At 41.2% G+C, this 12384-nt stretch overlaps 1 protein-coding gene across 1 annotated transcript; it reads left to right on the top strand.

Annotated features, from left to right (window-relative positions):
- The first annotated feature begins 9724 nt into the window (after window positions 1-9724).
- Window positions 9725-11973, top strand: LOC103699312 (desiccation-related protein PCC13-62). The gene is made up of 3 exons (XM_008781346.4): window positions 9725-10063; window positions 10196-10421; window positions 11484-11973. Exons 1-3 carry the CDS (start codon window positions 9741-9743, stop codon window positions 11859-11861), a joined length of 927 nt encoding a protein of 308 aa, XP_008779568.1. The 5' UTR covers window positions 9725-9740; the 3' UTR covers window positions 11862-11973.
- The last annotated feature ends 411 nt before the right edge of the window (window positions 11974-12384 follow it).

Genomic DNA, 12384 nt, shown 5'->3' with positions numbered 1-12384 from the left:
GTTTCAAGCAAAGAAAAAAAAGGTTTCCTATACCAAGCATCATGTATTTGTCAAAATATTTGATATTATAAATAAATATTAAATATACATGAGAAAGGAGGGTTTAGAAGGAAGCGTTATTATTATCTGAGGTTTTAAGACAATAGTAAGAAGGAAGGAATTTAACGTTTGGGGTGCCATTTGCGGACTGTCCTTTCCGAAAGCTGGAAGACAATGTGAGCAGCTCAGCTTGTCCCCTGGGGTCCGAGCGTGCTTGGTGAAAAAATAGTCTAGGTTTTTTATGGAAAGAAAAAAAGCCTTGCACGAAATGAGAGTTGGATTGCCGCACGATACCGCAAGAATAGACCTAACACCAGTCCCTATAACTTCATACAAAGGATTGCAAATTCTCAGCAACCTCTTCGTTTGGAGGAAGTCCCTACAATTAGTTGTGGGAAAGATTTTTGCTCCTTACAAACTCCTTACAATTAGTTGTGGGCTTAGGCCTGGCTCTCTTCGGCTGCAATTTGGAATTAAAAGAGGGCCCAAAAACTTTCGGGCCGAGCTCCACATATTTGACTCTCTCTTTTTTTTGACACAAAAAAAAGGGACGAGCACCAAAGAAGAGCTCCAGACCGAGGGCATTTTCGGTAGTATGAAAGATTTGTGGAGGTATGAACCAATTGGGGTCCGCCCGATTGAGTGTCGGACCAGGCCCGAGCATGGGCTTGGGTCGGGCTCGGGTTACAATTTTAAGCAAATTTTTGGAGCTAATGACTCCAAATTCCAAAACAAATTTGAGGTCAAACTCTGACGGTTCCAACACAGCACTGCCCACCTCCCCAAATAAAACACATAGGGGTGTAAATGGGTCGGATTAAATTAGGTCATGAGTAACTCCGACCCAATCTAGTTTTTTGTTCGAGTTCTAATATTGGACTCTGACCTAGCCTAACAGATGATCGGGTTGGGTCGAATCAGGTTCACAACTAAAATTTTTGGCCTAATGGGTCATCGAGTTGGGCCGGGTCCATGTATAACGGGTGTGGGTCGGGTCCGAATCGGATTTGAGTCAGATCCCCATACTTGTCTTTCTCTGTGCTTGGTTTTTTTTTTGCAACGAATGAAAACTAGATGTTATGCAGGACCATACAAGTGAATGTGCCTAAGCATCGAGGATTGATGTCATTACAAACTAACCTAATAATGATAGGCTCAATCAAATCTTAATGTAAAATTCATGCCATTCGATAGTACACGAAAATGGTCTCTTTTATTCCTCTCATCCTCAAACACAAGAAGAGATCAGAGGAATAGAGAGAGTTAGAGATCCTTAAGTACCCTTGCAAACCCTAATGATTACCAGATTGGGTCAGGTCATAGGATGGAAAATCCAAAATTGCCCCAAAAATCAAACGGATTAGGTTGGGTTAGGTTAGAATTTAGTAAACCCAAATCCGACCCAGAAAATGAAATGGGTTCGATTTTGAAACTCGTCTCGACTCCACGGGTCCCTTGAATTGGGTTAGATCGGGTCTAAACGGATCAGGCTGAATCAGGTAACGGGTCAACCTGGCCCATTTGCAGCCTTAAAAACACTCGGGCCATATGAGAATCTGTCGCTGGACATGCCGCCTGTCATTATCGGTTTGCAAATTTAACTTTCTCCCTGACTTTAGGGCCACAAAACTTGAGAATTATAGTAACTAATATCTATATGGTGGTATCATCGAGGCAAAATAACGTCTTTGCCTGAGATCTATTTAGATGCATTCATTAACTTGCTAGCCACTATGCCTAGACTCTTGAATAAAACTCCAGGCTCTTTCTGCTTCCCAAAGGCCATTTCACCTTTGTGGCCGTACAAAGGTCGAAACAGATTTACTGTGGAAGGAAGAAAATCAGCAGATTGGAAAGCTGTAGCAGTAGAACTTTGTGGCTGGAGCCTCCTCTGTTTTAAATTACTGCTATTTGGCACTTGCTAATGCGTGTACCTATTTTAAAAGAAAATGGTAGTCCTACGACAGGGTACAGTAAGAGGAACGCTCGTATGTTTCCCAGGGCATCTTTTCTATGCCGGCATGTATCTAATAAAGTGGACTCACGAAAGTTGTAGTATCTAGCTTTATACATACACACACCTCGAAACTACCATTTAGATCGGCCACATAACACGGCTATATGAATTCTAAAGCAGTGCCCTAGAAATCATACAAGACTTAAATGTTTATTACAACCTCAACATAACTAAATAATAATAATCTAAATTTATAACGAAATATTCTATATTAACTATAATAGCCCAGTTCCTTAGGCCAATGGCCTCCCTATAGAGTGAGCACATGCATTGCACGTGCGCACGGAGAAGAAGACTCAAATCGGAGTCTTCTTCCTCCCCTAATTCCGACGAACTTCGAGAGTCCTAGGATGAGCTGACCTTATCCAAACCCTAGGAATCTCGTCTATAAGAGGGCTTCCACCTCCTCCGTGAAACACCATCGCCGACAACCCAAGGAATAGCTACCAATCCTAAGCTTCTTTTCAAGATTTCTTCCTTAGATCTTTGCCAAAAAAACCGCAAGACAATCTCGCTGGACTGAGGTAATCGCTCCACGCAGAGGCGGCTCTATGCATTCGGAAGCCCAAGATGAACTCACTAAGGAGGACTTTTTAAAAAAATAAAAATAATTTTTTTAATAAGTATAAAATATTTTAAAAAATTTAATTAAAAATAATCCGTCTAGCTTTTTTTACTTGCAAGAGTGTAAGTAGTGTTGTTTTTTTTTCCGAGGTTTTTTTCTTGACAGTTGCACGGCCCTTTGACAGAAGAGAGAAAAGAGTGATTTTTTTTTTCTTTCCTTAAGCTTGCACAATTGCACAGCACTTTCACAAGAGGAAATAAGAGTATTTTTTCCCCTTGCTCTTAACGACACTTTCAAAGAGGGGAGAGAAGATGTTTTTTTCTCACAAAATCTATCTTTTATAGTATGAGATTTCTTTGTAAGATGGTTTCTATAAAATAATTCATATTTATTTATAATATTTTTATTTTATATTATTGTTGAATTTAGAATCCTATCTTAATTAGGCCTCTTAATGGGTAATGTTTTGTGGAGTCTTTTTAGGAGCAGTATGTTGCTCTGAACGGTTATTTTTGACTTCTTTTTTATTTAAATGTATTCCCTAGTATTGAAATTTCATAAATGTTAAGAGGATAGTTGAATCCTAATAAATAGGACCAGCATCTAACATATAGGGATTTAGATTTTGGGGCCTTCTGGTGTACAAAAAAAAGGAATCTAATCAATTTTTGAGGCCTTCTAGCATGGAAAATAGAAAATCTAAACAACTTTGAGGCCTTTCGTGTGTGGAAACGGGGAATAGAGGATAAATTATTACATAATTTATTTCTTTGAGGCCTTCCCTATCATGCTGATGGAAGTTCGAAAAATAAACTTACATTAATTTTTAGCATTGATTGCTTATAAAAAAAACTTGAAAAATTAAGTAGGGGCCTTCTTTAGGCTGGGGCCTTAGGCGACCGCCTCAGTCGCCTAGAGATTGAGCCGGCCCTGGCTCCATGTCTTCTTCTATTCCTTTCCTGGTTATCTAGCTGCAATTCTCCCTTGATCTAAGGGTTGGCCACTAGACTAGGCCGAGCTTTGCTGCCTTCCAGCACCTCTGAGACCATGTAGATGTTGGTTAGAGAAATTAGCCATAATCTAGGCTAAGTTTGGTATAGATCCTTCTGTACCTTTCTTATTTCTTCCTCTCTTCTTCCTTATGCCAGCCGGCTGCTATCGCCGGGGCTGGGCTACCTTAGCTGCCACCAGTTTTGATCCAAAGAGGAAGGGAAAGATGGACTCCCATGTTTTGGAGGAACAGTGAAACATCAACTGGATGATAAATCAACAAGAAGAACAAGATGATAAGTCAACAAAAAGAAGAGATACATTAACTGGAACAAAGAATAGGTGACTACTGGAACTTGAAGAGGCGTTGATCCGTGATTTTGAGAAGCTAGGCTTTTCTTGAAGCAAAGGAACATGTTTCCCACATCAAACGGCAAATCAATAGCATGGTATAGGCAAATATTTAAGGAATAAACTAAGAATTAGGAATTTTCTACCAAGATTTAGAAGTGGATTATGGCTTGGACGATCGACACTGCCGACTACCTCACACTACCGCTCACAGTTGGCCAATTCTTTGTCACCAAATTGGACGGAGACTATGGCACCTCTAAAGAACCTCACGGTCGTTGCCAGTTGCAATCGTCGGGCTTCGATTCTTCAGAGATTAAAATCCTAGCTACTTGAAGATAACAAAAAAGAAAAGAGAGAAAAGTTTCGAAGTAGTAGAGGTGCGAGGGGTGAGTTCTATGGCACCTCAAATGAATCCCACGATCATTTCCGGTTGTAATCGCCAGACTTCGGTCCTTTAGAACCCTAGCTGCTCGAAGATGACGGACGAACGAAGAGAAAATCGAGAAAAAAGGGGTGAGTTCAATGGAAAAGGAGGCCGAGTCGATTAATTGTTGAAGGATTAAGGAAGGAAACTTTAAGTGGTTCGGGTGATGGATGAGGGGTTAGCATCCACCATCTGGGTTAGAGACTTAGAATCCTTTATTATGTGGATATCTGAATCCAAATCTAGGTAAACTAAGTTAATCCGACTTCATATCTGTATTCGAAAGTTTTTTGAACTGAGTATTCAGATCCGATCAGACCTAAAAAAATAACATCCAAATCTAATCCGAATCAAATACAGAAATGGATACAATCGGATAAAATCTGACCCATTTTCAGCCCTACCTATAAAGAAAGCGATTGGACCCTGCTCTTGAAAGCAAGAGGAACCAACTCCTTCAACAACCGAGAACACCCTCGTTTAAAGAATTCAATGTCATAGATAAAGTGTGATGCCTAAGGCTAGATTGAAAATGAACTATAAATATCTTGTTAAATTCTAAATGATTTTCTTTCATAGCCTTAGTCATATACAATCATCATCTTGATCTAATATAGGCTATATAATATTCTCTCACAAGACTTTGCTGCTCTTGGACATTGAAAGCAAGCAACCAATGGTGTGACTTGAAAAGTTCATGATTACATGGAAAAGAGACAAAATAGACTAGGTTATGGTAAGAGGAGCCTACATCCTCTCCAAACTCATCAGCTAAGACATGTAGTAAGAGAAGATTTTCATACGGATAGATAACTCTTAGATGTGTCTTAGATATACATGTACACCGACTCTATCTTCTTGTGCATGGTCATTAGCCCGACATCAAAAAAGCCTAACTATGTTTTGAGTTATTTGACTTTATTAAATGCAAAGTGATGGAGAAAATATTGGACATCTTAACCTAGAATTAGACCAATCTTCTTGACCTCGATATTTACTGATGTGAACAACTTCAGTTAATACCAAGGTGCCACTCTACTCGTGCTAATAAAGACCGGCAGTAATGATAACACTACAGTCAATGCACAATCGGCGTAATTATCGCCGTGTGCTACTCACGCAGAACGATTTCCATATTGTTAACATGCAGTCGACTATTACCTTATAATTAAAGCACGTCATGCCAAATCAAATAATGAATCAATGTTCTACCCTATATAAAGGGGTGGCTCGAAGATCCTTCGGGAAGCTTATTTTTTGGAGACTCCTCTCCACAAATTTTTTACCTTCTACACTATTGCTCTATTATTTAGACTTAAGTATCGGAAGGTCTCTTGCCAGAAACTTTCTGACAAGTGGACTTCTTACAGGTTAGCTTTGAAGGTGACAAGTTCTTCCTTGTCTCGATTTCATCCAACCTCACTCAACTCGTTTCTTACTGACCTCAAAGCAAGCTGAGAAGTATACCGACCTTGGTTAAGAATTTAGCGACAATAGACTGGCGCTAAAGGAAGGCTCAGCTATACCAACACCGAATGAAGGGAAAATCATCAATATAAAGTCACGAAGGAGTCGCAATGCATCCCATGCCTCGCGGTGCCGTGCTCTGGCCACACGAGGTTCATTGCAGAGTCCGAAACATACTCCACCAGTACAATCCGTTGTACCTATGAACACTAAACAGTTTAATCTGCTCGTACAACAGGTACATGCCTTAACCGCGGTAGTTCAGGGCTTATAACAAATAACAACTCGGTAACCAATCTGACCATAACCTATTCAGTCTAGTCCCCACTCCCAACAACCAACGTGCCAAGTCAGCCACCATTCTTGACACCAAAGCCCAGAGCGATCACGCTAGAGTTGGCATACCCGACGAAGGAGTCCTAGTTGGGATGAGAAGCGACATACTCCTAGCCCTTATTCCTCTAATGATTCTACTCCGGGTCCAACAAAAGGACTATGGGCTGAAGAGCTCTATAATGTCTTATGAGCATACCGAACAATATATTGAAATTCTATAGGAAAGATGCCCTTCAACCTTGCATTCGAAATAGAAGCAGTCATTCCACTAGAGAATGAAATTCAGTTACTTCAGGTGGAAAGCTCAAATCACCACACAAATTCAGATTAGGCCCATGCTCACCTTGATCTTCTAGAAGATATTAGAGAATGGGCTTGACATACCAACGAAAGGCAGCCGGTATCATAATTCAAGGGTCAAAGAAAAAATTTTCTAACCTGGGGACCTTGTCTTAAGGAAGACCGAAGCATCAAAACCAGGGGAGCTCAGAAAGTTGGACCTGAATTGGGAAGGATAATACCAAGTAGCCGAAGCAATATGACCAAAAACATATAAGCTGGAGCATTTCAATAATACTCCGACCCCTCGGACTTGGAACTCCGGGAACCAATGTATATATTACCAATATGGTTCATTGTTTCCCAAGTTCATTCCTAAAGAAGAGCTTCTCATTATATTTCTAACTTTCAAATAGGACAACTATGACTAATGTGTCTAGAACAGAATAGTTCAGGGACATCCCAGGAATGCTTGAGCCCTAACCTAAGACCTCCGAGATCATGGAAAGCTCGGTAACAAAACCCACTACTCCCGTGGAGACACCTCGGACACATCCGAAACCTCCGTAAGTCGACTTCGCTATAAATTTGAAGCAGATTTGGAGACGAACTCTAGAGAATCATATGAGGAACCCAAGCTTAACTGGGGATCCTCACTGATTCTCTTATTGAAATTAAGCCTAAGAAGAGGCATTAAAAAAAAAAGTTCGATATGATGAATCGAAAGTAAACTACATCTAACCAAAGTCAAGAACATGGAGAAATTTCCATTTTTATTACTTAAAAAGTCTGTGCATAGACCTTGGGATACTCGAGCAAAAGCAAAATACAACGTGCTCGGCAAGTTTGATTGAAAACAAAAAGAAAGGGGGGAAAAGCTTCATTCCTTGTCACCGCCATCTTCATCCTCGCCATCCTCCTTATCACTGAGGTCGATGTGAAGGTTGTTGAAGTCCATCTCCAGATAAAGTCGAAGGACTTGAGCTCGGCAGTCTTTGAAGCCTTTCGCAAAGGCGTCGGTAGTGTTCTCAATAGACTCCACTTTGAATTTTTCCAAAGAGAAAAATTTTTCGACCGTTTTAAAGGCCCTCTCCTTGGCTCTACCAACTATCTTCTTGGCCTTGGCAGCCTCCTACTTAGCCTAAGCAATTTTCACAAACAATTCTGCTACTTTTTGTTCAGACGCCAAGAAAGCCTCCTTAGCCTCAGAAAGATGACTATCATAAATCATCGCATGAGTCTGAGCAGCCAGGGCTTGCACTTCTACTGACTCAATCTTCTCCTCTACCTTCCTCGCTCTTTTCTCGGCAAGCTGAGCTTACTCCTTTGCATGCTCGAGATCGGCCCTTGACTTTGCCTTGACCTTGGCAGCCAGGGCTTGCACTTCTGCTAACTCAATCTTCTCTTCTACCTTCCTCGCCCTTTCCTCAGCAAGCTGAGCTTGCCCCTTTGCCTGCTCGAGATCGGTCCTTGACTTTGCCTCGACCTTGGCAACCATATGCTCGAAAGCCTTTCATTTTGTCTCAATGTCCGAGGCATGATGCTTAAGCGTCATAACGACCTCGTCTATATAATAAGCTATGTGGGCATGCTGCAGAAAAGAAGTGATTAGTATCCAAAGTGAAGCACTTTGTAAAATATGAGTATATAAACTTTTTCGAATGACCGAGGTAAAAGTCCCATCAATCAACTCATTAACATGGACAAATCTTACAATACTCTTATTGGCCTGCAGTTGAATAGCCCGAATTGTCTCTAGCCACTCGAGGAGACAATAAGGCTGAGTCAAAAGCTTTAACCGACCACCTAGGCATGTAGAACTCGATCGGAAGCAGCATGACCTAAGGAGCTCGGTGTGGAGGACGGAGCTCTGGAGCTGTGCTTTAGTGGTACTGATGAACTTAGATCAGCTTGGGCTAAGGTCATAGCCTTTTGTTGTAGGCCGGACGATCCATTTTGACCACCATCAGTTGTAATGCTTGTCATTACTGAGTTAGTTCTTAGCAGTGTACAAGCTGCCTCACAAGAAAGTCATAGATGAAATTTCATCTCACTAGACAACGCATGCTACTGCTTGTTCCTTCTCTTGCTCTCCGTAGATTTATGCTAGGGAAGATTAAAACTTTGGTTGGGAAATATTGGGATGGAGATCAACGATCACAACATGGTTAGGAAAGGCAAAGATTTATTAATTTTTACCCATTCCACTTCCCTAACAGATGCCATTAGAGTAGCATTAAGGGAGGTAATAATATTTTTTTTATTTTTAATTCAGCTATGGTAGAAGAGTTAAGAGGGAGATTGGGGAATCATAATTGCTACCGAGAAATGGTTTTTCAGTAGAAAAAGGGCATTTTTTAAAAAAATATTTAGTTGCCATAATTACTGAAGAATCTATATAATAATGCGAATACATACAAAAGAAGAACAAAAGCGGATATCCTTTTTATTTGGGCAAGCCATATATCACTGTATCTTTCCCTGCTATTTTATGATGATTAAGTTTCCATTTGTAATATGAATTTAATAGGTTAGTAAGAGTAGAAATTAAATTTAGGATACTTTAGGAAAGGAAAGAAAATTAAGAAAGACATCCGTTATCCCTTTCTGATTTCACTAATACAGTAACTCAGATATGGTTTTCATTTAATCTAATTAGCTGCTGTATATATTCACTGAATGTGATCATAGAAAAGTATCCAAGCCATAAGGCCTAATTCCATATAGTTTATGAATCCCTACATATAATCTTTATATAGTGTCTCCATATAAATAAAAGTCAAATATTTTGAATTAATTACTCTATGCTTTTGGAAAAAAAATTACGGCTCCTCCGGATTTTCCATTTCAGTTATGATGGTAAGATTTCTGGATACATTCTCCCTGTCTTAACTCGAGATCTCTTTTTTGGTAGGAACAATTTTATGGCAAATGCAGTCTGTGATTTTGGACACAAAATGAACTAAGATAACAATACATCGAAAAATCCGAAGAATTAGTCATTTTAATTCTTGTATGGAAACTTTTGCTGTAGGGTTTCGTCAACGAACCATATCAAGGCAGGCGCCGTATTAAGGTAGGTGCCGGCTTCCGGTCCTCTCCTCGCGCCCATCTTCCCCGCAAGGCGACCAGCTCATCGATTCGAACCGCTTGCCACGTGTCACTCTTCTCCGCTGTCGCATCTAAGAAGCTGCCGCGTAACGTTGAGCCACTCTTATATAAAGGAACAAGAGTTAGGGAGCTCCGCAAAGAGAACAAGCTAAAGACTCATGGCTGCCACCATCTCTTCCGCTCTCCTTGCCTTCCTCCTCCTCCTCTTCACAACCCTTCCCTCCTCGATGTCGCAGCTCCAGGTGGGACAATCCGTCACGCTCCCCAAGTCTGACGTCGACCTGCTCGAGTTCCCACTGAACCTGGAGTACCTGGAGGCCGAGTTCTTCCTCTTTGGCTCCCTCGGCCATGGCTTAGACCAGGCGGCACCCAACCTCACCATGGGCGGCCCTCCTCCCCTCGGCGCCAAGAAAGCTGCTCTGGATCCACTGATCCGCGACATCGTCGCTCAGTTTGCCTACCAAGAAGTTGGCCACCTGAGGTGATCGATCTGCCTGATTGTCACTTGATCAGCGCACCATGCATGCATGGTTTCAGTAATTAGTCTAACTTGACAACCAACTCGCGATGATGCCGAACCATGATTGATTTGATTCTTGTGCTTGTCGTGCAGGGCGATCCAGAGTACTGTTAAAGGATTTCCGAGGCCACTGCTTGATTTGAGCTCGAGCACCTTCGCCAAGACCATGAATGAGGCGCTCCAGCGCAACCTGGAGCCACCTTTCGATCCCTATGCCAATGGGATCAACTACCTTCTGGCCTCCTATGTCATCCCGTACGTCGGACTCACCGGATATGTCGGGGCAAACTCCAAGCTCATGAGTGCTAGGTCCAAGAGGGTATATTTCTAGACTTTTTTTTCCTGACCTTCCCCTAGCTACTTAATAATGGAGTTTTAATTATTGTTTAGAAACTCCCCTTCGTACATATAATATACAAAAAAAAAAAAATATTACCAGATGAGACCTTCAATCATCACATTAGCAAAGAAAATTTTTGTATTATTCTTGATATTTATCTTGGCCAAATTATTCTTGGAAGTATTCTTTATAAATAAATCAATCCAAGCCTTCCAGGCCTACTCAATATTTATGACTTATACACAGACCTTGCAATTTATTCACAAGTTTTATATAATGTTCAAAATTATTTATATATTACTAAACCAGCTGGTATATCAAATACTGTTGCCGGCGATAGACTTGTTTTATATCATCTATTATTCTTATCTTTCCTGTATTTATTGTTAAATAAATAAATTTACATATATTTTTCAAATATATTTCTTTAATTTTATTATCTTACTAATTACCACAATCTTTCCAAGCATCTGACAAATTTATCAGATTTCTTTCCCCCATCCCAGTCACCAGATCTTTACCTTTGGCCGAGTTATCTTTAAATAGGAAAACTATGAATATGACAAACCATAATTCAAAAGCTAGGCTTTCCTTGTCGGTCGGTTTGGCCATGCTTTTGCTATTTTCTTCTCCATTCATACATATATATTGGTCCGACAAAGATGACCTATGTTTAGAAAGTTTCCCACACAACAAACCAGCCACATATGCAAGCATGCGTGTGTGTATATGTGCGTGGATGAGGACAAATCCAGTACAATCCAAGACTCAGTCAGGAGATGCGATAAATTTTCCACCCACTATGCAAATCTAATCCATATCCAAAGCGTGAGTAGGTTGGTTTGAATAAAGGATTTTTTTTTTTTTTTTTTGATAATATGGAATAGAGGAAATTTCAGCTGATATTTTTTATCAATCACTCTGCCGCGCACCCAAGCTTAATATTTTCATGCAGCATGCGTATGTTCAAATATTGATAATAGACGTGAGAGTATTGGCCAACTTAATATATATCTTCAATTGATATATGCATGCATGCAGCTCGTAGCTGGCCTGTTGGCCGTGGAGTCCGCACAAGATGCAGTCATCCGTTCGTTGCTTTACGAACGAGCTTGGATGAAGGTGGAGCCGTACGGCATCACCGTGGCCGAATTCACGGGGCGCATCTCGGAGCTGCGCAACAAACTGGGCGGCTCCGGGGTGAAAGATGAAGGCATAGTCGTCCCTCCAGCGATGGGCGCAGAAGGGAAGATCCCAGGCAACGTGATTGCCGGCAACGAATACTCGGTGGGCTACGAGAGGACCCCCAAGGAGATACTCAGGATCGTCTACGGAAATGGCGATGCACACACTCCGGGTGGTTTCTTCCCCAAGGGAGCCCAAGGACATATCGCCAGGTCTTATCTAGGAAGAGCTTAGCAAGTAGTAATTAATAGCGCTGTTTGTTCCCTCTGGCCACTCGGCTTGAAGATGCGTCTTCCTTTCGAGACATGATTAATAAACAAAAATTTCCTCCATGGAGTTTTCTTTCTGTCTGCTTGCGTGGCTTCAGGAGTGCCTCCTTAGTTATATGTTCTTAATTCAACCTCGGTTTGGTCACGACAGTCATGTTAGTTCGGATCATTTGCACCGCTGTCAACAGTGTCTTAATTCGAAGCACGTCCAATATAACGCATTGTCCTGATCCGTTAATCGAGCCATTCAATTCGATGCCCATAAAGAAAAGGGATAATAGACCTCAGTCCATTCTAGACCGGAACTAACAAGGGTTTGAATCGAGCGACCGACCGTAAACAAAGGCCCAGGAAGGTGGAATTTATTTCGGAACAGAACGGGTACTGCTTGCCTGATCGTTTCGGGAAAAAGATGAACGCTTCTAACCTGATAATTTCTTGATACTGCTTTTGGCCCGAGTTTCCGTCAGGCCCGGATAATTTGGGGC

The sequence above is a fragment of the Phoenix dactylifera genome, chromosome 14 (assembly GCF_009389715.1).
Source record: "Phoenix dactylifera cultivar Barhee BC4 chromosome 14, palm_55x_up_171113_PBpolish2nd_filt_p, whole genome shotgun sequence".
Taxonomy (NCBI): domain Eukaryota; kingdom Viridiplantae; phylum Streptophyta; class Magnoliopsida; order Arecales; family Arecaceae; genus Phoenix; species Phoenix dactylifera.
The sequence above is the reverse complement of the archived record's forward strand: the minus strand, read 5'-3'. Positions and strand labels throughout refer to the sequence as shown.

Coding starts and splice junctions, on each gene's coding strand:
- LOC103699312 (XM_008781346.4), top strand. CDS start 9,741: ATGGCTGCCACCATCTCTTCCGCTCTCCTTGCCTTCCTCCTCCTCCTC. Junction 10,064..10,195: donor CAAGAAGTTGGCCACCTGAG/GTGATCGATCTG, acceptor CTTGTCGTGCAG/GGCGATCCAGAGTACTGTTA. Junction 10,422..11,483: donor TGAGTGCTAGGTCCAAGAGG/GTATATTTCTAG, acceptor GCATGCATGCAG/CTCGTAGCTGGCCTGTTGGC.